The sequence below is a fragment of the Berghia stephanieae genome, chromosome 2 (genome assembly GCF_034508935.2).
Source record: "Berghia stephanieae isolate SIO BIC M18660-M18661 chromosome 2, UCSD_Bste_1.3, whole genome shotgun sequence".
Taxonomy (NCBI): Eukaryota; Metazoa; Mollusca; class Gastropoda; order Nudibranchia; family Aeolidiidae; genus Berghia; species Berghia stephanieae.
The window spans coordinates 101637334-101663730 of NC_088361.1; the positions used below are offsets into that span (position 1 = coordinate 101637334).

Sequence of the window (26397 nt, forward strand, 5' to 3'; positions counted from 1 at the left end):
TATTCATAATTGAAATAAATAAATAAATTATAACTGTGAAATTGAATGTAAGCTTCAGTTTAATATACGAAAACAGATAAAATGGACGTTTCGGGTTTCCCCTTCATCAACAACACATGATGAATTAAAAACTACAGACGAATGAGATAATGTGGTAGTTGCGTTGTTAAGATGCATAAACAAAAACATTGATGGGCAGGAAATTGTATGCTACTTTGTGAGGAAGCGCGAATTAAAACAGAGCAATAGAAATTTATAAAAGGTGCGTACTTAATTATGTCAAAAGAAGGGGAGGCGGGAAGGAACTGTGTAATGCAGTATAGAAAGTGAACTAAAATAAAGTGTGGACTATTGTTGGAAAATAAATACAATGGAATTGGAAATAAATCTAAAATATAAGGGATGTAGGTATTAATATATTAGTGGCATTAGCCGCAGCAGAAGCAACAGTAGAAATAATAGTAGTAGTAGTAGTAGTAGTAGTAGTAGTAGTAGTAGTAGTAGTAGTAGTAGTAGTAGTAGTAGTAGTAGTAGTAGTAGTAGTAGTAGTAGTAGTAGTAGTAGTAGTAGTAGTAGTAGTAGTAGTAGTAGTAGTAGTAGTAGTAGTAGTAGGGATGCAGAAAATAAAGACAGACATTTCAATTTTGACACGGCGCCGCCAAGTCTGGGACTTTTTTGTCCTAGTGCGGAAGGCTGCTATATTTTTCTACTATCACAAACGATATGAACACGGGACTGGGACAGTCCTGTCCCGTTGATTTTGTAGCATTTCACAACGGCTTGGGACACAACGAGACTGTTTTGTCCCGTCCCAATAGGTGCGGAAGATTTCTCTAAATTCTATATGTTACAGATTTGGGACAGGACTGTCCCAGGACAGTCCTGTCCTAGTGCGGAAGAGGGTTAACACCGAATATCTTGGTATTTGAGTTTAGTTACGTTTACCCCCATCATCATCAACATTTTTCTGATACAAATTATACTCATATTGTTAAATAAATAAATAAATAAATAAATAAATAAATAAATAAATACATTTTTTTAAATAATAAAACCGGTAGTGCAAGGGAATTAACCGCGCCTCTTGCAGGGTTGCCAGTTTGGCATTTTAAATGCCAGATTCCAAAAATCTGGCATTTTTAAAAACCGTTTGGCATTTTAAAAAATCATTTGGCATTTGGCATTTTCATTTGGCATTTTCTTTTCTTGTATATTATACTTCAAATGACACCTTTTCTTAATTATTTCTAAACGCGTCATGTTAATGTATTTCTTTTTCATTCTTAAAATCCAACCGTGGTGTAGTGGTTTAGCACTCCACTTAGTAGTCAGTAGGTAAAAAAATTACCCCAACAGGAAATTTAGTATAATTCAAAAAAAAAAAAAAGAAAAGAAAACACGCAAGCCACCAGGATAGGATAGTAAATTGTCTATCAAAAGTGAGTAGTTTTCTTAGTGGGGGTGGGAGTCAACAGACTTTGGCATTTTTTTTAGTGTTTTGGCATTTTTTGAGTCTTCCCCTGGCATTTTGTTGAAAAATAATCTGGCAACCCTGGCCTCTTGACCTTGAGCCCCATTTTACCAAGGTCACGAGCCGGATTCGGACATTCATTCCGGTTTCTTTCTTTATCTTACACTACCACGATGGCAGTCAATGCACAACTCAGCGAGCTCCCTAAGGATATTTCTCAAAATTATTTACCATTTCAATTGACATCCCGACAAAAAACAAGAGCGGAAGCTTTTTGTCTAGAAAAGTATGTAAATAATGTAAAGATATTGAAAAAGGCGAGTGAAGTTTTTGATGTTTTTGCCTCTGTTTACCGAAGCCAACGGAAGAGCGAGAAGCCTCACGACGTGAGCTTTGAAATTAAGGAAAAGAAGGCAGTGGATGCCTACTGCTCATGCAAAGCAGGGTAAGCGTTCAATTTTATCTGAGTTTCATTTAAAAAACTACTGTTTAAAGTTACAATCGATTTCTAGTTTTCTATGCATCGTCCTCTTCTGTACTGTGTCACTGTGTAAATTATCACGACGCAGTCATCTCACCAGTCACCAGTCAGTCATGTGGGTTGGGAAACAAGATTAATTTCAATTTCAATGAAGAAATGTTTTGTTAGGTGACGTTATGTTATTTTCATCTTAGTCTTCATGAATTCAGTATTGAAGAAAGCGTCACTACACATAAAAAAAAAAAAAAGGGGGGGGGGGGGGGGGAGGGAGGGAGTTAAGCGATCGTAAGTAAAAGTAGGGAGAACAAAAGAGTCACTATCATGTGCCCCTGTTGTTTGCACTGGCTCAACAATCTGATTATTAAAATGGGAATATCTATCTTGTTTTTTTTTTTGGATAGAAATAAACAGACTTAAGTGCCCTTATTCATTTTTTTTTTTTTAAATCACCGGTACATGATTGTCAGAATTACTAGTAGTACTAGATAGCTAGTACTAGTTCATGATGACTAGTCTATTTTTATAAATTTAAAATAATTTTAATTTGCATCACATTAAGTTGCCTCTCTCAGTTATGACTGCCAAATTGATGGAAAAGCTTTTCATTTTTACATCAATTCCATCATTTCTTGCATTATTAATTTAGTCTCACAAATATCTATTACTATTGTTATCATTCTTATTATAATCATATCATCATCATCATCATAATAATAATAATAATTATTATTATTATTATTATTATCATCTTTAGTGTATTCAATGACTATGATTTGATGCCCAGTTGAGGAATTTTGGTTTTCTCTAAAGTTCTTTCCACTATAACAGCAACAATTAACATTTAGGACAGGACATGATGCCTGTTAGAAGACGATATTACATTTTTTGTTTGGGTCAGGGACAACGCTGTTAATAGCAAAGTACTCATTTTACACCTGAATACGGTGAGAGGATGTGAGTAAAGAGCCTTTTCCAAGGACTCAACTATGCGCTGAGCGAGGCTCAAATCCAGGACCTTCCAATCCAAAAGCGAGTGTCATACCACGTTACCACCACATAAATATGAGACTTGGATTAGATTAATTTTTAATTGAGGAAAGTGAATGTAGTTTATTGATTTATTGTAGAGAGGTTATATAAATTTAATATATTTTCGATTATTTTAACTTTAAATTCACTTTCGAGAGTGAATTTTACCTTGACTACCTTTTGTCAAGCGTGATCCATTAGCTCGATTTGGCATATTTATTAATTCCCCTTAAAAAGGGGGTTAGCCATCCTATACAACATTTAAAAAATAATATAACTCATCATCTAAATTGATATAATTTTCATTCCGAGTAGGTTTTACAAACAAGTGTTGTTTTCATTTCTTTTTAAATTTTACTTGCAGCATATCTGGTGAATGTTCCCATGTGGTTGCGGTAATATTCACACTTCAGAACTGGCAGCAAGCTGGATTACAAGATATACCTGCAGATCCAAGCTGCACAAGCCTTCCGCAGCAGTGGAATAAACCTCGTGGCGCAAGAATTGATCCTGAGCCCATCACTTCAATGATTATTGCCAAACCCCGTAGGAATTTAAAGCGGCGACCAGTCATGGCAACTTTTGAAGACAACAGGTAATAAAATGCATTCAAATCACTGGGACAAAACAATCTGCATTGTTACAAGGGTAGAGGGTTTGTTTTTAGGGGGTCTACAGTGCTTGCGACACTATTAAATCATTTGACTGCCAGGTGACAGGGGGAGAAGTTGTAGATCTGAAGGTGAAAGCATCAAAGGAAAAGCAAGACAAAGGGATATGGTTCGAAGGGGGAACAGAAGTTCCCATGTACAATATACCGATGTGCCTATTTTGGCATTGTTAAAAGTCCCACTCAAGCAAAGGATACTGCAATGAAGGATGTGCTCAAATGTTGACATATATACAAAACTAATAACTATAAATTTTCATAACAGAGAGATGATATACCTACAGGGAGAGATAGCATCTAAAAAAGGTTTTATACATTTGATCATCTCCTTGTCAACTAAGCGTCCCTGCCAGGACGAGGGGGAGATATATCAATATGAGAAAATTTAATCTAAAACAAAGATGGAGAGCGACATGGAAAGGGATTAGGGGGATAGAAAATACAGTAACACCATGGGAGGCCATAAAACCCATCCAGCTAGGGAAAATTGGTTGGTTTGCAAGATTCTAAATTTTGTTTGTAAGTATCATGCATATATATATATAGCTGGGATTCACTTCGGTTTCCGAAGCATTAAACAAAAATAATGTAGGGATGCTTTCCATCCATCTAGGAGACCCAGCTATCCTGTCACCATAGGATGGACATGGTTAAAAAACTAAAACTACCTCGACACAACCTGGGATCTTTGCTGCTTTGGTAGACGATCGCTCTGCCATTTAAGTTTTTGATGTGATTGTATCTGATAAAGATAATAATATCAATCCAAATTATGGTGGGCAACTTGCTTTTAATTCCTTTCTTGGTCATTTTGGAACAATTCATTTGCAATAAAAGTATTTTTATAGCAATAAAACAAGAGAAATTGAAATAGGTAAATTTATTTCAAATAAATATACATGTGGTCATAAACTGTAGATTCTCTGAAATTTTAATATACAACTGGTGATAAGTCGTTTATATTGGATAAACAGAAGCTGTTAGGCCTTCATGATTAAAAAATATAATGCAATCCTATATATTGTTCAGTGACTTGAGCTTTTATATAGCGCAATGTCCACTAAACATGCTCAAAGTCAAAAGTGCTCGACATGGGGTTCCTAGCCAACAGTAACAGCAACACTTAACATGTTGGATGAGACATGACACCTGTTAGGCGTTATTACATTTTTTTTCAGACAGAGACCATGCTGTTAACTGCCAGATACTCATTTTACAACTGAGTACGGTGAGAGAATGTGAGTAAAGAGTCTTTTCCAAGGACTCAACTATACGCTCCTTGTAACTTGAGGACAGGTTTGGAAGTTCTAATCTTAAGGCGAGTGTCATATATATGCTCTTCTTTTTTTTTTACTTCTGAAAGCTCTATGGAACAGATAGTGAAGTTTAAAGCTGCAACCTAGAACATACTGATTTGATAGACACCCATTTATCTTTATGTAAATTAAAAGAGAGGAGAGAAAAATGACATAGATCTATTCAGTTGCTTGTATTTTGTCTATCATCACTCTAGGAAATGCAAGAAACCAGCTCTGGCATCGGACAGAGAATATTTGAAGCAAGCATTTGAAAATCGCCCCTTTGGATATTTGGTGGAGGAGGTGACTAACAATGATGCCAATGATGAATTCTATATTGGCAGTCTACTCTCCCATCAGGTGAGTTCTTGGTCAATTTAAATATATCATGAATATTGCATTTATTTTATCATGTTGTTTTCTCTTTTATACTTATTAATATTAAGATAATCACAAAGTCATTGAAAGGACAATCAGTATGTTTATGATGCACGTAATAGTGGGGGCATAAAGTTCGTAAGGAGACAACAAACTGAAAAGATTTGATTAATTGAAGTGAACATACTTAGGTCAACTTTATCATTAATAATTTTAAATTTCTTGGCTCTACCTATTGCATTTTCAACGACAATTCTGTGTCTGGCAATTTTTTTTGTCTTAGAGACCTCTGATGCTGTCATCTGGGTGCCTCCAGAGACAAATGGGGGAATCCAGAGTCTAAGGCCCAATTTCTCAACCTCACTTTGAATTGTGAAGCCCTTGTCCACCATTACCCCATCTCCCAGTTTGACCATATTGGTTTTAATTAATTTCTGCAATAGGACTAGCAGACCACTCCTCGTTGTGATCTCCTTGTCAGAGATGGAGCCTGAAAACAACATACTCACAAAAGTAAATGCCCCAGAAGGCTCCACTCCCACAAGAGCTTTCAACGTAGTTGAGGACTTATAGTCTGAATACAACAGGCTTTGATTTTTTAAGGCCTTGGGTCTGTTTGTCTTTATTTCTGTACCATCAAGAATAACCAGTGTGTCCGGAAAATCTTTTTAAAATTTTTGTGGCATGTTATTCTTGATGGTGTCTCGATCAGGCCATACTGGCAAACTGCCAAGCCTGAAATACAAGTAGTTGATCCATGCCCTAAATAGACATCCTGCATCATTTTTTGATATTTTAAATAGATTGGCAAGATGCAAGAAAGTGTAATTTTGGCGCAATTTCATCATAACTAGTAAAAATTGATCTACAATGGGCAAGCAATGTGTTGCTTTCATTTGTTTTGTTATGGTGAATGGCAATTCTGTATTGTTTGGTACTAGGAAAGTGAATATTTTTATAAAATCTTCATACACAAAACCCGTGTAGCTCTTTATAGCTTCTTTCGGTCCGTGATGGTGCAGGTGTTCAATGGTCAGACGTGAGTGACTGCATTTATCTGCGTCCGTTTTGGGGGGTTTTGACAACAGCAGCCTCTTAAGCTCCTCTCCCTTTAATATTTCTTGGGCATGAAGTCTGTTAGCCTCCTTGAGTTGTTGCTTGAGCAAAAAGACTTCTTCTTTCAGGGATACGTTCTCTGCAACCACTGCTAACAGTGCCATGTTAGAATCTGAAATAAAATGAAATTTTTTTTTGCAATTAGTTTTCCAGCAGAGACTGAATCAACAAACTGAAATTAATCTGGGTAAGAATATTGAATCATTGATTTTTAAAAAATATTCTCATTCTTTTCATGCTTTCTTTTTTTATTTCCTAGGCTCCTCTCATTGGTGAGAAGACTGTGCCATCGGAAACTAATATCAGTTGCTGGGATTTGGCACTTCCAAGGCCGATAAATTTTGACCCTCCTGAGAGCGTTGAGAAATACAGACATGAGTGGCAGGATGTATCCATCAGCATTTCGGATGCCCAAAATCTGGAACGTTCAACTGCACAACAGGCTCACTGTGCTCTATGGTTCTCCGAGAGGCGAAAACGAATTACTTCTTCGCAATTTGGATTAATTTTAAGAAGAAAGCTTGTTAATTCAAAATTTGTGGAATCAATATTTGATTCAAAACCGTTTTCGTCATCTCCAACGAGTTATGGCATATCAAATGAGCCGATTGCTAGGCAGCTTTACATCCCACTTGGAGTATGTAGAGACATGACAACAATTAGGCGCTATTACTATCTTTTAAGTTTACCATCCAGGTAGTTTTATAAGTGCGGTTATGTGGTCTGGAGGTATGGCATTCATCTTTGGACCAAAAGGTCTGGGTTCGCATCCCGAGTGGTGCAAAGTTGAGCCCTTGGGAAAGGCTCTTTACTCACATTTTCTCACCTTATGTGGGTGTAAAATGATTAACTGGTCATTGACAGTGTTGCCTCTGTCCAAAAAAAAAAAGTAATATCGCCTAACAAGTGTATCGCCTAACAAGTGTCGTGTCTCATCCTACATTTTTAAATGTTGCTATTGACCACCTGTAAAGCGTTTTGAGCATGTTTAGTTAAGATTGCTGTATATAAAAGATCAAGTTTTTGTTTTATGATAAGAAAATGAGCTTTCCAACTTATTTCACTCACAGTCAGAATGTCATACCCCGAGATCTCAAAGCTCTATACGGAGGACAATAAGCAAATAAATGCTAAATTTACTCCCTGGGTGGGGTTCCTGACCTTCCACAGTGGGCAGGGAGGTACATACGGTGTCTTCTATCCCGTATATCTGTTTTCCAACTTGCATTCTGTCTTTGTCTTGGAATGAGATTACTTGGTTTTGTCCTGACCCTGAGTCCTCGCTGGGAGGGAAACAGTCAAATGCATAGTTGTTTTGGGAGATGAGATTTGTTCCTTGTAAATTCTCTGTTATGTATTATTATATTTGTTATTTTGAATTTATAATGTAAGCATTTGAGTATATTCCCCTTAGTGGGGTCCGTGCTTGTGTCCCGATGAGACTTAATGGTAATCTCAAACTAGGTACATTGTCATTGATGGTATGCTCTTGGAACCTGCATCTGATCCCTATTTGTTCCCAGTTCCCCTTTGTCTTACTTTTTCTTGGATGCTTTAATTGTAATTCTATAACTCTTTACTATCCCATTTTCTTCCTTTTTACTGGCGCTGATATAACCTAAATGTGTTGCAAGCGCTGTAAAACCATTAAAAACAAAAAATAGCAAACATCAATGATATTATATCCTCACAATCCGTTCCATGTTAAAATAATCAGTTCTGTCCTTTTTTTTTTTTTACATATAATCATGTGGTTCCGATAGCTCAGTTGTTAAAGCACTCGCTTTACATGCAAAGGGAACTGGTTCGATTCTGGCCAGCATTTCTCTTGATCACACAGTGGTGGCTGGTCTGTTAGGTCTTGAGTCTTGAGGAAAGTACTTTACTTAGAGATACTTGGAGATGATTTCCAGCACAGGTTCTCAATGATCCTCTTCGCTGGACTCAGGTGTCATCTTTGTTTCTTCCGGTTGCAGATTACCGTGAAGACAGAATGTGATGCTAGCCTTGTAATCATAGAAGATTTCTTGGTTTTTCCAATAGCTACCCAGTCTGTTCTTGAATGAGTTAAGTGAATTAGTATTAGCACTGACAACTTTCTCTGGTAGACTGTTCCACACTTGAACCACTCTAACACCAAAATTATGCTTGCGCACATCTAGTCTGGCCCTTTGTGTGAAAAGTTTCTTAGAGTTGCCCCTTGTTCCTGTCCTCAGGGAGTGCTCGGGCCAGGGTTTAAGTAGATTACCAGCTTTTTGGTCATACTTTCCATTTAACATTTTGTACACTTCTATCATGTCACCTCTTATTCTTCTATAACTTAGTGTTGGTAATTTCAGTTTTTTAAATCTCTCTTCGTATGTCATCCCTTTCATACTCGGGAGCTGCTTGGTAGCTCTTCTTTGGACGCCTTCTATGAGCTTGATGTGTTTACTTTTGAATGGTGCCCAGACTGAGCTGGCATATTCCAAGTGTGTTCGCACTAGTGCTTTGTACAGTGGAATGAAAGTATCTTCATTTAGGTATTGAAATATTCGGCGAATTGTTGCAAACATTGCAGTTGCCTTTTTCACATTCTCGTCGATGTGCTTTCCAAAGCTTAGATCATTATCGATGATAACTCCAATATCTTTTTCTTCATCCACCAACTCAAGTTCATTTCCCATTAGATGATATCTCTGAAGCTTTCAGCTGGATATAGGTTTCCAATGTGCATATGTTTGCACTTATCAGGGTGAAATCTTAGCAACCACCTATTACTCCATGATGCGAGTTTGCCTAGATCTTCTTTGTGATACACTAGCATCAGAAGGATGGCATGCACTGTAAAAACTGGAGTAATAAAATCTGGCTACATTGGTCCAATGGCTCTGAAAGACTACTTTTTTTTTCCATTCTCAATTTTGGGGGTCGTGGAAAATTTTTTGTTCAAACTGATCAGACAAAAAAAAATTGATCAACACTCACTATCACCCTTGATAATTTCAAACAGTAAAACAGGGTTCAACTCATTTACCTGAACTTGCTGATTTGTTGAATTCAGGAAGCAAATGTCATTAGTAATAAGAAAACACATGGAGAATTTAAAAACCCATAGCCACATGATTAAAGAAGAGATAACGGTCAAAAACTCACCCTGATAGTGATACCATTCCTTGATCAGAATCCCCCACCCTCAGAGGTTGAAGCCGACGTTTGCTTGGTGTTAATTTTGTTCTTGGCTTTGGATATTGAGTTTCCAATCGATAACTTGTTTGAGCAAGTTCAGGATCGGGGAATCTTTTAGTAGGCTCACCATCTTTGAAATGCTGCAATTTAAGTTGGAAAGATAAAATGAAATTATTTGACTTGACAGCTTCAGTAAAAAAATGTATTTTCTCTGTTTTCTTGTTAGTATTAGTTAGAAGAATAACATCTACTGTCAATGAAAACCTCGGCTAAACATCGTATTTACTTGTCTTTAATAAATTAACGGCTCAGACAAAGCATTCTCTAACTCTAAGATCGTTCGATTTACTTCAACTTAAATGTTGAATTTGATTAGAACTAGACTTAGACCAACCGGCCGGGAGTCATCCAAATGAATATTTTCATAGATTTCGTCAATACTGACGTTTTTTGACATGTTTTGTGCAGAGTCGAAGAGGGTTGTTTACAAACAAAATTAAAATGGCGGCGGAAAGCAAAGCTAGTCTCAGAAATGAATCGAATTTTACACAACAATATTTTTTAATTTTTCAAATTAATTTTAATACATTTCAAACTCCAGAGATAAATTAATTATATTTCTCTAATATGAGCCAATAAAATAACCAGAAAAGTCTTTAAATATGTAACAGGAGTTGTAGTAGTGACGTCATGTGCCATCGAACAAATTCGTTCGATTTTCAGTCAAGTCAGTGAACTCGAGTCAACTTGAAAAGTGAAAAGAGAGAAAGGATGTTTTACGTAAGAATAATAAAACAGACTAGCAAAAAAAAAAAAACAATTTTCATATGATACTGATTGATATAAACTGTGTTGAATATCAACTTACCTTAGAACAAATGTAGCGGTCCTTGTTGATCTTCGCTAAATTCAGCTGATTTTGAGGGCGAGCGCAAGCCCTGATCCATCGCTTGCATCGAGATTTGTCGATCCACGGCTTGATAAAAGGAAAAAATCGTACGCCTCCCGATCTCTCTGGATATCGACTGTCGCTGTCGCAAAGGCCCCATTGACATTTTTTACCCATCTTTTTTTTAATTTAAAGAATTCTGCATCAGACTTAGTCTAAGACTACACAATCATTACTATTGTTTGTAAACAACCGCTAAGCCATGTCCGAGCGTCATATCCGGGTCAGGGCTTTGAGGGTGTGTCACGAATCTCGTGTTTTGATTGGTCAAAAATCTATGTCCTTTATTCATCCCCATTGGGAAATTTGTCTTTAGCGTCTATTCCAAGGGAAGACTGGAATAACCCAGGCGTTAGCCGCAGTGCAGCGCCGCAAAGTGAGCTAGGGCGAGGTGACTTGCTCAAGGCCACACAGCGTGGCGGGTGGGCGAACTCGGTACCTTTTGGGTACGAAGCAGAGACCGTACCGCTGAGCCACGCTGTCCCATAAAAATCACTATTCTGATTTTAGACATGATATTTGGGATAGAAAAAAACATTGCGTGCGGCTATCTGGTCTTGTGGTATGACACTCGTTTTCGGATCGGAAGGTCCTGGTTTCGAGCCTCGCTCGGCGCATAGTTGAGTCCTTGGAAAAGACTTTTTATTTACATTCTCTCGCCGTACTCGGGTGTAAAATAAGTACTGGGCGTTAACAGATTAACAGCGTAGTCTCTGTCGGAAAAAAAGTGTAATATCGCCTAACAGGCTTCATGCCTCGTTTTACATGTTACGTGTAGCTGTTGGTCAGGGAACTTTTGTACAGCACTTTGAGCACGTTTAGTGGATATTGCATTATATAAAAGCTCAAGTTTTAAAATTTTCTTTTAGGTTGAGTTACTTAGTATTATTTCCAATGTACCTAAAGTCTAGTGTGAGAGTGATGAGCACGAAGGTGGTGGTCGACTAGGCCTCAGCGATGTAACGGTACCTGTGATTTTGATTCATCTGATAAATATGAGGCATTGACCGAAACCCTTCCCAGATTAAAAAAAAAAGTATATATTCGTTCCCTTCAATACGTCTTGTTGATAATTCATTCTTTATATTATATTTTGTTTTTCTTCACTCCTATTCAACTTGCGTTTTAGCGAACCAATTTGATTGCATAATAATAATATTGACAATTTCGACACATGTGGAAAGGGAATGGCGCGCTTTTGTAATACTTTACATTGTAATCGCATGATTGTTATTATTATTATTATTATTATTATTATTATTATTATTATTATTATTATCATCATCATCATCATCATCATCATCATCATCATCATCATCATCATCATCATCATCATCATCATCATCATCATTATTATTATTATTATTATTACTATTATTATTATTATCATCATTCTTCTTCTTCTTCTTCTTCTTATTCTTCTTCTTCTTCTTCTTATTATTATTATTATTATTATTATTATTATTATTATTATTATTATTATTATTATTATTATTATTATTATTATTATTACTATTATTATTATTATTATTATTATTATTATTATTATTATTATTATGGTGGCGTTTTTATGCACCTCCGTTGGAGTTGTACAAAAATGCACCGTTTTTATGCACCTCCGTTGGCGGTGATGGTAAATTAATGAAAATGTTGCTGCATACGTCCATGAGGTTTAAATAGTTTTAGATTGTAGTTTAGCACGCTGCTTAGTGATTACCGATGTACAGTGATAATAAATTAAAGAATAATAACAATAATTCAAAAGTAAAAAGAAACATGGCACACAAATACCGATCTCAAATAAATAAATAATTTTAGAAAATTAAAATCAAAGTTTTTTTTAAAAACATGATAAAAAGTTTTTGAAAAAAAAAAAAGAAAAGAAAAGAGAGAGAGAAAAAAAAGCAAACAAAAATAAAGTAAATTTAAAAATGTCAACAATAGGAATCGAACCCGGTACTTCCAAGGTTAGAGTCTGACTACTTGTCCGCCGAGCTACGGAGCCATCTGACTGTCCATCACATTTTTCTATAACATTATTTTACCTACAATGCAACTTCTATTTTCTGGTTTTATTTTTCGATTTTTTAAATTATTATTGTTATTATATACCTCCCTGCCCACTATGGGAGGTCAGGATAGAAGACACAGTATGTACCTCCCTGCCCACTATGGGAGGTCAGGATAGAATACACAGTATGTACCTCCCTGTCCACTATGGGAGGTCAGGATAGAAGACACAGTATGCACCTCCCTGCCCACTATGGGAGGTCAGGATAGAAGACACAGTATGTACCTCCCTGCCCACTATGGGAGGTCAGGATAGAAGACACAGTATGCACCTCCCTGCCCACGATGGGAGGTCAGGATAGAAGACACAGTATGTACCTCCCTGCCCACTATGGGAGGTCAGGATAGAAGACACAGTATGCACCTCCCTGCCCACTATGGGACGTCAGGATAGAAGACACAGTATGTACCCCCCTGCCCACTATGGGAGGTCAGGATAGAAGACACAGTATGTACCTCCCTGCCCACTATGGGAGGTCAGGATAGAAGACACACTATGTACCTCCCTGCCCACTATGGGAGGTCAGGATAGAAGACACAGTATGCACCTCCCTGCCCACTATGGGAGGTCAGGATAGAAGACACAGATTGTACATCCCTGCCCACTATGGGAGGTCAGGATAGAAGACACAGTATGTACCTCCCTGCCCACTATGGGAGGTCAAGATAGAAGACACAGTATGTACCTCCCTGCCCACTATGGGAGGTCAGGATAGAAGACACAGTATGTACCTCCCTGCCCACTATGGGAGGTCAGGAACGAGTCAGGACAAACCATGTAATGTCATTCCAAGACAAAGACAGAAAACAGGAATCGGAAAGCGGATCCTCAGAGATAGGAGGCACCGAGCGAAAGAAAACATCCATAGGAGGTCAAAAGATCCAATCATAATACAAGGAGACTTATTCTGTTTTGTTTTGTTTTGTTTTGAAGGATTTACGGCGCTAGCAACACATTTAGGTCAAATCAGCGCAAGTAAAAAGGAAGGAAATGGGATAGTCAAAAGTTCTAGAATTACAATTAAAGTATCCTAGAAAAAGTAAGACAAGGGGAAATTGGTTCCAATAGGAAACAGATGTAGATTCCAAGAAAACACTTTTATTGTGCTTAGTTTTGATCACCTAAATGTCTTATCCCGATACAAGCACAGGTCGCCACTAAGAGGAATACATTCAAATGATTACAAACCATGTAGAAATATGTAGAACAAAAATTTAATACAGTGCATAACAGAGGAATGATTTACAAACCAAAAATATCATCTCCCACAATTTTAACTATACATTTGACTGTTTCCCTCGCAGTGAAGGACTTCGACAAGGGCCAGGACAATACCTAACAATCCCATTCCAGGACAAAGACAAAACGCAAGTTGGAAAACAGATATAGAGAGATAGAAGACACAGGTGACCTCCTGGCCACCATGGGAGGTCAAGGGACCCCAGCCAGATACAATATGACGATCACCAAAAGAAAGTGAACTGTGGTTAGTTGTGCTGAAGGAAACGTTCGACTATTGGTGACAAGGACTCCCATTTGGTGGACTACTCCTTGTATGGATTTTGTTGGTTTTTAAAGGTTTTACGGCACTTGCAACACATTTAGGTCATATCAGCGCCAGTAAAAAAGGAAGAAAATGGGATAGTCAAATTCTAGAATCACTATTAAAGCACCCAAGAAAAAGTAACACAAAGGGGAACTGTGAACAAATAGGGATCAGATGTAGAATCCAAGAGCATACCACCAATGTAATTAGTTTGAGATCACCCATAAGTCTCATCCGGACACAAGCACAAAATCCAACAAAGAGGAATACACTCAGATGCTTACATTATACATTCAAAATAACAAATATATTAATACATAACAGAGAGATGATTCACAAGGAAAAAATATCATCTCCCAAAACAATAACAATGCATTCGACTGTATCCCTCCTAGCCAAGGACTCCGACCAGGGCCAGGACAAAACCAAGTAATCTCATTCCAAGACAAAGACAAAAAGCTAATTGGAAAACAGCTATAAGGGGATAGAACAGTCAGTGCCACCCTGCCCACTATGGGAAGTCAGGAACCCCACCCACTATGGGAGGTCAGGAATCTCATCCACCCTGCCCACTATGGGAGGTCAGGAATCTCATCCAGTTATAATATAGGGGGATAGAAGACACAGTCAGTGCCACCCTGCCCACTATGGGAGGTCAGGAACCCCACCCAACCTGCCCACTATGGGAGGTCAGGAACCCCACACAGATATAGGGGGATAGAAGACAGTCAGTGCCACCCTGCCAACTATCGGAGGTCAGGATCCCCATCCACCCTGCCCACTATGGGAGGTCAGGAACCTCATCCAGTTGTATTTTGTGACGACTGTTTTGGCCTATGTGACAGGCTATGCGTGTACGAGGGCTTGGTTTCCACACACCACAAATTATACCAGTTTAAAAAAACAATAAATTGACAAAATGAACACTGATTCAAATCATGTTTTTAAAAAGGAAGTACAAAATGACAAAATAAAAAAACACGCTGTTCTTTGACGGCTGCCATTGGATAAATGTTTTATTCGTATTTCTTCATGAATCCATGCACAGTTCTAGCAATTGTAGCAACCAATGAGAAGTAAGTACCAGTTAAGTATTATGAGTTTTAATCGTTTGCATTGAGGGAAGGGGTAGGGGTTGAAATTATACAGAATAGAATGAAACATTTTGGTAAAATATTGAGACTAGATTGTTAGACAAAGTTCCATACAATCGGTGAACAGTTTTCAACGACTCTTCTCGGATTGTAAGAATTGGAGACAAAATCAGTGGAAAGTAGGCAGAGGGAAATTTAGTTTATGTACAAAGTTCTGCCTTTTAATTATTATTTTTTCATTATGGAGGTGAAGTGGTGAAGTGGTGGTCATGATGATGATGATGATGATGATATTAGCAACGGTGAAGATGAGATTTGTTCTGCTGTTGCTTGAGATGATGATGATGATATTGCTGCTGCTGATAATAATACTATTAATGCTGCTTATAAAGATGATCTGGACGGTGATGATGATGATGATGATGATGATGATGATGATGATGATGATGATTATGATGTGACCTTCCTGCCTAGGGAGATATAGGACACAGCAACAGTGACCTTGTTTTTTGTTTTGTTTTTGTTTTGTTTTTAAGGATTTTACGGCACTTGCAACACATTAAGGTCATATAAGCGCCAGTAAAAAGGAAGAAAATGGGATAGTAAAAAGTTCTAGAATTACAATTAAAGCACAAAAGAAAAGGTGAGACAAAGGGGAATTGGTTCAAATAGGGAACAGATGTAGATTCCAAGAGCACACCATCAAAGTACCTAGTTTGAGATCACCTAAAAGTCCATCCAGACACAAGGAGAGGCCCCAACTGAGAGGAATACACTCAAATGTTTACAAATTATATAATATAACATGCAAACTAAACATAATACAATGCATAACAGAGAGATGATTTACAAGGAAAAAAATATCACCTCCCAAAACAATAACTTTGCATTTGACTGTTTCCCTCCCAGCCAGGACTCTGACCAGGGCCAGGTAAAAAACCAAGTAATCTCATTCCAAGACAAAGACAGAAAGCATGTTGGAAAACAGACATAGGGGGATAGAAGACACAGTATGTACCCCCCTGCCCGCTATGGGAGGTCAGGATCCCCACCCAGACCTTGTTTTTTAAGGGTTTGACGGCGCTTGCAACACATTTAGGTTATATCAGCACCAGTAAAAACGAAGTAAATGGGATAGTAAAAAGTTCTAGAATTACAAATATAGCACCCAAGAAAAAGTAAGACATAGGGGAACTGGGAACAAATAGGGATCAGATGTAGAATCCAAGAGCATATCACCGATGTACTTAGTTTGAGACCACCTATAAGTCTCATCCGGACACAAGCACAAAATCCAACAAAGAGGAATACACTCAAATGCTTACATTATACATTGAAAATAACAATTATAATAATACATAACAGAGAGATGATTTACAAGGAAAAAAATATCATCTCCCAAAACAATAACTATGCATTTGACTGTTTCCCTCTCAGCTAGGACTCCGGCCAGGGCCAGGACAAAACCAAGTAATCTCATGCCAAGACAAAGACAGAAAGCATGTTGGAAAACAGATATAAGGGGATAGAAGACACAGTATGTACCCCCCTGCCCACTATGGGAGGTCAGGAACCCCACCCAGCAACAGTGACCTTCCTGTCTAGGGAGATAGAGGACACAGCAAAAGTGACCTTCCTGCCCATTGCGGGAGGTCAAAAGACCCCACCCAGATGATGATGACAGTGACCATGACAGCATTAATAACAATAATGTTAATAATAATAATAATAGTAATAATAATAATAGTAACAATAATAATAATAATAATAATAATAATAATAATAATAATAATAATAATAATAATAATAATAATAATAATAATAATAATAATGATAATAATAATGTACAGAAAACAATTATAGCAAATTACATGAAAATGTCTGTTTTTCGGGGTTTGTTTTAAAATAGAAAAATAGAATCCATGTAATAATAATACTCAAGCTTGCATGCAGAAGGAAAGTGACCAGAGACAGTCGTCACTTTATCAATACTAACGGCTATTTTTTCTGATAAATACAATAGGCTACATTTTTTAACAAATCCAATTTTGGATAGAAATCAGTGCATAACAGAGAGATGATTTACAAGGGAAAAAAATATCATCTCCCAAAACTAACTATATATTTGACTGTTTCCCTCCCGGCCAGGGTATCCGGCCAGAGCCAGGACAAAACCAAGTAATCTCATTCCAAGACAAAGACAGAAAGCATGTTGGAAAACAGACATAGGGGGATAGAAGACACAGTATGTACCTCCCTGCACCCAGGCAGCACAACTGAAAGAGGTCTCATCCACCTACCGAATTGCTATGACAAAGTATTGGACCGTGAGCATAAACACACAAGTCTCTCCATCGGAGACAACAACAAGGAAGGAATCCAACTTGAAATCAAAATAAAAATCTGTTTAAACGGACTGAAAAGGAAAGAATAAAATGCTCAAGTAATCCAGTGTAATGTGTTGATGGATCCATGTCTTAGGATTGACTCAAACAGTTACAACATACAATTTATTCAAAGCTCAAAAGTATAAACGTGCAAAACAGAACAGAGAGATGATTTACAGGGGGGAAAATATCATCTCTTTAAAAAAAAATAAAAAAATAACTGCACCTTTGACGACCTCCCTCACTACTATAGATCCTGGCTTCAATCCAGAAAAAGGAGAGAGCAACATGGAAAGAGGAAAAAAAGATATAGGGGGTAGCGGACAAAGTAGGAGTGTCCTCTCCACCCATCATTGGAGGTCAAAAGACCCCATCCCAAAAAGTACAGTCATTTCTACACTTAGGTTTGTTTTTGTTTTTAAGGGTTTTACGGCGCTTCAAACACATTCAGGTCACATCAGCGCCAGTAAAAAGGGAAGAAAATTGGGTAGTAAAAACAATCTAGATGTACAATTAAAAGGACTTGAGGAAAAAGTAGGACAAAGGGGAAATTGGTTCAAATAGGAAACAGATGTAGATTCCAAGAGCACACTATCAAAGTACTTAGTTTGTGATCACCTAAAAGTCTCATTAAGACACAAGCACAGATCCCCACTAAGAAGAACATATTCAAATGTTTACAAATCATAAAATTAAACAAAACATAATACAGTGCATAACAGAGAGATGATTTACAAGGAAAAAAACATCATCTCCCAAAACTAACTATTCATTTGACTGTTTCCCTCTCAGCAAGGGTATCCGGACAGGTCCAGGACAAAACCAAGTAATCTCATTCCAAAACAAAGGAGGAAAGGAATTGGAAAACAGTTTTAGGGGGATAGAAGACACTGTAGTAAGTACTTCCCTGCCCACTATGGGAGGTCAGGAACCCCACTCAGATTTCAGCACTTAAGAAAAGGAAGATGGTACACAACAAAAAGAGACACTACATCCGGTGTAGGCAGTTGTTATTGAATGGATAGGATGATGGATTCCAAAGTCACACGAGGTGTAAATAACACACGAGGTGTAAATAACACACAAGGTGTAAATAACCAGGATTCATAATAAGACTCCATCACGAAAAAGGCACAGACAAGAAAATAATAAATCCCCTAAATGATCATTGTCAATGTTGTTGCTCGAAGCTCAAAGAAATAACTAATATCAAATTGAATGTCAGCTTCAATTTTATTACAAGAACAGATCAAATGAACGTTTCGGGTTTCCCCTTTACCAACAAAACCGGATGAATGAAACACTACAGATGAATGAGATATGGTAGTGGCACTACCACATATCTCATTCATCTGTAGTGTTGATAAAGGGGACACCCTAAATGTTCATTTGATCTGTTCTTGTAATAAAATTGAATCTTACATTCAATTTCACATTATTTATTAAATGATAATTGAAAAATCACACAGAATTGTCTCAAGCTGCAATACCATTATACAGAATTGTCTCATGATGTTACAATTCCAAGCCAGCATATTTTCCCGTATCACACCACCTTCAATCAAAACAAAATTTCACAACATTTTTGTCAATTAATCAGCGAGGCATCTGATAATAACAAACAAGTAACTAAGTGGTGTTCAAAATAATGTTGAAAATCTATACGCTTATTTGTCATCCCGTTGCTTTTATGTTTTGTTTGTTTTTAAGGGTTTTACGGCGCTTGCAACACATTTAGGTTATATCAGCGCCAGTAAAAAGGAAGAAAATGGGATAGTAAAAAGTTCTAGAATTACATTTGAAGCATCCAAGAGAAAGTAAGACATAGGGGAACTGGGAACAAATAGGGATCAGATGTAGATTCCAAGAGCATATCACTAATGTACTTAGTTTGAGATCACCTATAAGTCTCATCCGGACACGAGAACAAAATCCAACAAAGAGGAACACACTCAAATGCTTACATTATACATTAAAAAATAACAAATATACTAATACATAACAGAGAGATGATTTACAAGGAAAAAAATATCATCTCCCAAAACAATAACTATGCATTTGACTGTTTCCCTCCCAGCCAGGACTCCGACCAGGGCCAGGAAAAAAACTAAGTAATCTCATTCCAAGACAAAGACAGAAAGCATGTTGGAAAACAGATATAAGGGGATAGAAGACACAGTGTGTACCTCCCTGCCCGCTACCGTTGCTTTTAGCCTTCATGCCTTGTTTACCTGTCATTTGACTGGAGTCGTTTCATTGTTGATGGTTTTTGGTTTACAGTTTTACTCTGCTAGCCACAATTAAATGTCCTTTCAACACTAGGAAAAAGGAAGGAATAAGGATAGCCGAAAAAAACAAAAACTGATAGATTTACAGAAAAAGTTAGAGGAAAGGACAGGGCCAAATAGAAAAGGGGAGACGACTACAAATGCAAACTGTCCAGTTCTTAGTTTTGTGATCACCCCAAACTCCCATCCAGACACAAGCAGAGGAGTTCCCACAAAAAAGAACACACTCAAATGCTTACAAAATAGTAGACTATACTGAAATAAAAAAATGTAAAAATCCAGCAGTATAATAGAGAGACGATTTACAAAAGGAAAAAATAAAATCTCCACAAAATTCTTTCTTACATCGTTTCCCTCTCAGCCAAGGATCAAGACAAAACCCAAATCATCTCATTCAAGACAAAGGGGATTGGATCATCAAGTAAAACCAGAATTAGGACAAGGACACAGTCAAGGAAATGAATTCAAGATATAGAGAGTAGAACACACAGCAAGAGATTCCAGCCCACCAGAAATAAAGGGTTTAGTAAGAGGAGTCAATAGAGAAGCCAAGTCAAACGCATGACAAGACGACTTGGTCAGATTATCACAACTCATATTATATAAAGTAAAGTTTTGTTTTTTTAAATTGTTTTTAAGGGTTTTACGGCGCTTGCAACACATTAAGGTTATATCAGCACCAGTAAAAAGGAAGAAAATGGGATAGTAAAAAGTTCTAGAATTACAATTGAAGCATCCAAGAGAAAGTAAGACATAGGGGAACCGGGAACAAATAGGGATCAGATGTAGATTCCAAGAGCACACTATCAAAGTACTTAGTTTGAGATCACCTATAAGTCCCATCCGGACACAAGAACAAAATCCAACAAATAGGAACACACTCAAATGCTTACATTATACATTAAAAATAACAAATATACTAATACATAACAGAGAGATGATTTACAAGGAAAAAAATATCATCTCCCAAAACAATAACTATGCATTTGACTGTTTCCCTCCCAGCCAGGACTCCTACCAGGGCCAGGAAAAAAACAACTAAGTAATCTCATTCCAAGACAAAGACAGAAAGCATGCTGGAAAACAGATATAAGGGGATAGAAGACACAGTGTGTACCTCCCTGCCCGCAATGGGAGGTCAGGATCCCCACCCAGGTAAAGTTTTGTGATCTACATCTACAAACGTTTTTCTTTCACAACACTTGTAACAGATTGTATTTCATCAAAAATTAAAAAGGCAGTAAAAGCTAAAACAAATTGTACAAATGTAGTAAATCAAATAAATAGCTTTTAAAAAATACATAAATGCATACATAAATAAACAAATAAATAAATAAGCAGAAATGAAACATTATTTTACAAAAAAAAACGTGAATGGTTTTGAGCAAGCACATGTATTGATTATGATGCGTCATTTCCCTGCTCATTCTGGCATTGATATTCACAATAAAAGAGTTACACAAACTTGATACACTTTCCATCTCCATCTACAAATCATACATCAACTCGATATCGTCGTCTCAGACCATACATACCTTTATAAATTGTCTATCTGGAATTTAGTCATGTATTTATTGTTTGTTTGTTGTTGGCTGAAGAAGGGTTTTGAGCCTGAAATGTTCCGTGTTTGGTATTTTGTTCTCTTTTGAAAATGTACTATTCATTTTTGTTTATGACTTTGTCAGCCAACAAGATATAAATTTAAACATTCTAAAAGATTTTAAGTGTATTATATCAGCATTTGTATTTGGCTGACAAAAAGGCTTGAATCTGAAACATTTCCTCTTGTGTGTTTTACTCTGATTTTTTAAAGTCATTTGATGACACATTCATTTTCAGTCAATCCTCTCATAGTCATAGTCACAGTCTCTGTCACGTGACCTCATCACCACAAACCACTTGATAGGCAGGAAAGACATACCATGAGCTACAACATCAACACGAGAATGTTTGCGTCTATCATACACATTGGATTTAAATTTAAATAATCCTTTTAACAATCGCTCTTAAAGTAATATTGATTCTTTTTTGTTAAATAAATAAAATAAAATATAAAACAAAATATACAAATAAAATAACAATAATAATAATAATAATAATAACAATAATAATAATAATAATAATAATAATAATAATAATAATAATAATAATAATAATAATAATAATAATAAAATAATAATAATAATAATAATAATAATAATAATAATAATAATAATAATAATAATACTAATAATAATACTAATAATAATAATAATAATAATAATAATAATAATAATAATAACAATAATAATAATAATAATAATAATAATAATAATAATAATAATAATAATAATCTTGCAGCTAAGTCATCCTATCCTATTCAAAAGTTAAACTCTAAGCAAGAAATGGAACAGCTCCAAAAATTAATTTATTCATTAGTTTCCTCACAGACTATCATCATTATCATAGAAAGCACTGATCAACGTGTCCTTATTTGCAGCTCATATAACCCAAACTGTTATGGGCTCATTGGTGTGATGTAAATACTTGTCAAACCAAAGCAAACTGTTGTCTATGTCAAATCAAGCCTATCATTGCATTCGGCTATCAGACCTACAATTGATATTCACAATAAAAGAGTTACACAAACTTGATACACATTCTACCTCCATCTACAAATCATGTATCAACTCGTCGATATCATCGTCTCAGACCACACATACATTATAAATCGTCTATCTGGCATTTAGTCATGTATTTACATCTTTCATGTTTTCGCAGTGCACATCGGCAGATACTTAAAATCACATTTGAAAATAAATTACGATGAAAAGCATTGATAAAATCTGTCCAGGACGTGAATCAACTTTACTTTATGAACATACCTGTGCACATCTGCTATGTTAAGGAAGAAGACTGTGTAGCTACATATACCAAGTAATAGAAGGCTGTGTAGCTACACATACCAAGTAACATACAGTCTTTTTCCTCAAGACGGCAGGCATTGTCCCATGCAATGAGTCAATGTGCTAGCTCCTAATTAATCTGAGGTAGAAAAATAATTTTGCTACATTGTAAAACTTCAACATTTTCTTCCAAGTCCATTAACTATATTTTTGGATGTAAACAAATAGGTAAACTTTTGCTGGACACCAAAACAAACCAAGATTTGGTCCTACAGTTTGTTTTTTTACATAAAACATCCTAATTGTTAAAACCAATGGTTGTGAAGTCAAAAAGCATCCACCAGCGAGGTGTTATTCAATGTGATGGTGTATTCATGGCCAGCTAAAACATCAATACTCAAAATGTCTCGTTTAAAAATTCCAATCTGGAGGAATTAATCCAAATATATAATTACCATAAATTAGACTTTAAATATAGCTTAGGACAGACATTTTGTCCCGATTTAACACTGTTTTGAGATGGCTGGTCACATAATTATTAAAACAAAATGTCACCATATATAGGTAAGTAAAAGTTACAGATGACTTCTTCCAAAATTAAAATAATGACAGCTATAACCAGTTTTTGGGTTGAGTTTTATGTTTCCTACTTATTGGAGTCAATGATACAGGGGGGGGGGGGGGGGGGGGGGGGATGGTGGTCTATTTTCATATTCTCTTTAAACCAGTTATCAAGTCTCGTTTTCATTCATTATAAACAGGTCAACAATTAAAGAACTGGTGATGGTGAAAACCTTTTGGAAAAAAACCTATGAAAACCAAAAATGTATAAAGTCGTATACATATATATATATATATATATATTTTTATATATATATATGTGTGTCACAGTGCCTAACAGCCATGCCAAAAAATTGACCCTGAGCTACATAACATCTGCCGGAAAATTACTGGTAACTTGAAACTGACTGCAGTTCCAGTCTTCCATCGGCTGGCTGGCATTGCACCTCCCCACATCGAAGAGCCACTGCTTCCAAAGCCCAGAAATATAAACAGGAAATGGACCCAAGGCACCTCCTCCATGACCACAACCCAAAGACAAGTAGACTGAAGTCGAGAAAGAGCTTCATGTTGGAAGAAAGCATCATCCCTGACCACGCAGCTATATACAGGCTTTCAACATGGAGGGAGTGTGACAATCATGCAAATGAATATGTTGAAGATTCGAGAGAAAAACTGCCCTACGGAACTGAGCTCCCCAGGAATGAATGGGAAACACTGATCAGAGCACGGGCAAAATCTAGGAGAACAGCTGGAAGCATGAAAAAGTGGGGGCTGGCTGAGACTAGCTCTTGTACATGTGGAGCAGACGATGGAGCACATCCTTAGAGAATGCCAAGTTGGGCCCAGCTGCACTCACCATGACCTAAGAGTCTGCTCCCCAGATGCTGTGGAGTGGGTTTGGTGTTGGAGCGACAAGCTGTGATGATGAGTGACAAATTCAAACTACAAAAATAGAGGAAAAACAAAAAATAAAATCACCAAATCATTTTTATCCATCTACTTTGTCTGATACTGTATCATACACAACATTTCTGACTTTCATCTTAAACAGATTAAACCGTATACCTTACATGATCTCATCTATATGAACTTCTTCAATGTCAGCTTTTAAATAGAAATTGATGACCCATCTTGAACACGACGTCTTCAGGCCACAGTGAAAATAACAGATACCACCCCCCCCCCCCCCCCCCCCCCACCTAATTCTTAAATTAAAACTGTTACACAACTCTAGCTATCGCTTAATTTACACAACAATCAATAAAAATATAAATGGAGACAAAAACTTGTATGGTTCAATGCTCAAGGTTCAATCTTTTCTAGGTCACTTGCATTGTTTGTTGTTTAGTATTAGATTGTAGGAGTTGAATTGTCTTTTCAGAGCATGGGTAAAATATATAATAATAAATCTGATGTTTACGAGACAAAACATGACAGATATAGAGATTACCTGAGCTGAAAAGTGCCCAAAACAAGAAGCAGTAACACAGGGAAGGGGACTCACGCACACAGACACCGGGGAGAAGCCCCTAAGTGTGTCTAGGCTGTTATTATTCCAAAGATTGTCATGATTAGATAAAATCATACTTTGTAAACATACATAGTAATCTCTAACATCCTCATACAGAGGCAGAATTGTCAATGTCATGCAATTGAGTGAAATAAGTCATTTATACAGCCCGCAGAATCCATCAACAGCTCTACTACGCGACACATAATACAAAGGCAAAATACGCGACATATACAAAGACAACAGACGCGACACATACAAAGGCAACAGGTTACACAAAACTCATGTATTATTCCTATTCAAATGCCTGCATGAAAAGGAATGTTTACAAAAGTTGATTAAAATCACTGAGCTAGGGGGTGTATTTGATTTCTTTAATCAAATTTGTTCCACACTGCCAACCCACGATGACTGTAAACATGATAAGACTTTTAATCAAATCAGGATTTTCATTTTAAACATTGGGATTATTTCCCAAAATCAAAAGCACAAAAACTTCTCAGTCAAATGTGGTTTATTAAAACATGAAGACAATGCAAAACAACTTGTACCGTCCTGCATTTTTATTTTATTTGTTTTCCACGTTAATTTGTGTATTGTTGTACTGATGAAGGGTTTGTACCCGAAATGTCCATTGTCTGTTTGTTCCCATACAAAGCCTCTCCATTTTCACTCTTTCGTGAGTATTTTCACAATCACCGGCTTCAGCCAGTCCTTACCGTTTTCAACTTTTCCAAGTCTTTATACTGAAGCCTAATATAAATATGCCATAAACGACATGAAAAGACCATAAATTAGTCATGTTAAATCAGTAAACCATGTAGTCTTGTGGTATGGCACTCGCTTTCAGTTCGAGTCTCGCTCAGTGCATAGTTGAGTCCTTGGAAAAGGCTCTTTACTCACATTCTCTCATCGTACTCAGTTGTAAAATGAGAACCTGGCCGTCAACAGCGTCGTCTCTGTGAAAAAAATTCGTAATATCACCTAACAGGTGTCATGTCTCATTCTAACTGTTACGTGTTGCTGTTGGTCAGGAACCCTTTGTAAAGCGCCTTAAGCACGTTTAGTGGATACTGCGCTACATAAAAGATCAAATTTTAAAGCTCAAGTGTGAACATCACTTAATCATCAAACAAACAAAAAAAAAAAAAAAAAAGATAAAATCAGGGATAAATTGGGATGATAAAAATCCCCTCACAAATTTGTCGAATTTAAAATCCTAAAAAAAATGGAAAATCCAGGGGAGAAGAGGAGTGTTGGCAGCTCTGCAGTGTTAAAATGATACAATAGATGTTGTACGGTATTATCCTCATTAATTGTCCTATGCACACTTAGAAAAATGGTGCTGGTCAGTGCCATTATCAACTAGCACCACAGACCCCATCAGTTCTACCTGAAAGCACACATTCTAATTATAGCAACCAACCATCTCACTGGGGGACAAAGACTGACCTACCACGACAGTTCACACAAAATCTGGACATTTTTGGTT

At 36.8% G+C, this 26397-nt stretch overlaps 2 protein-coding genes and 2 long non-coding RNA genes across 4 annotated transcripts; 1 reads left to right on the plus strand and 3 right to left on the minus strand.

The window, feature by feature from the left end:
- The first annotated feature begins 1581 nt into the window (after nt 1-1581).
- On the plus strand, nt 1582-10428 carry LOC144966072 (uncharacterized). The gene is made up of 4 exons (XM_078902119.1): nt 1582-1916; nt 3346-3576; nt 5165-5309; nt 6703-10428. Exons 1-4 carry the CDS (start codon nt 1645-1647, stop codon nt 7141-7143), a joined length of 1089 nt encoding a protein of 362 aa, XP_078758245.1. The 5' UTR covers nt 1582-1644; the 3' UTR covers nt 7144-10428.
- Nucleotides 4517-6547, minus strand: LOC144966073 (uncharacterized). The gene has a single exon (XM_078902120.1). It carries the CDS (start codon nt 6545-6547, stop codon nt 5996-5998), a length of 552 nt encoding a protein of 183 aa, XP_078758246.1. The 3' UTR covers nt 4517-5995.
- LOC144966074 (uncharacterized) lies at nt 9575-10119 on the minus strand. The gene is made up of 2 exons (XR_013644152.1): nt 10006-10119; nt 9575-9751 (listed from the first exon to the last, which is right to left on the minus strand). It is a non-coding gene; the product is annotated as an uncharacterized LOC144966074 (long non-coding RNA).
- A 4735-nt stretch (nt 10429-15163) lies between the features above and the next one.
- On the minus strand, nt 15164-22041 carry LOC144966075 (uncharacterized). The gene is made up of 2 exons (XR_013644153.1): nt 16330-22041; nt 15164-15772 (listed from the first exon to the last, which is right to left on the minus strand). It is a non-coding gene; the product is annotated as an uncharacterized LOC144966075 (long non-coding RNA).
- Nucleotides 22042-26397: the final 4356 nt, after the last annotated feature.

Bases quoted from the DNA above. Each gene is read 5' to 3' on its own strand.
- LOC144966072 (XM_078902119.1), top strand. From the start codon at position 1,645: ATGGCAGTCAATGCACAACTCAGCGAGCTCCCTAAGGATATTTCTCAA. The intron at 1,917-3,345 runs GTAAGCGTTCAA...TTTTACTTGCAG, and splicing joins TACTGCTCATGCAAAGCAGG to CATATCTGGTGAATGTTCCC. The intron at 5,310-6,702 runs GTGAGTTCTTGG...TTTATTTCCTAG, and splicing joins GCAGTCTACTCTCCCATCAG to GCTCCTCTCATTGGTGAGAA.
- LOC144966073 (XM_078902120.1), bottom strand. From the start codon at position 6,547: ATGGCACTGTTAGCAGTGGTTGCAGAGAACGTATCCCTGAAAGAAGAA.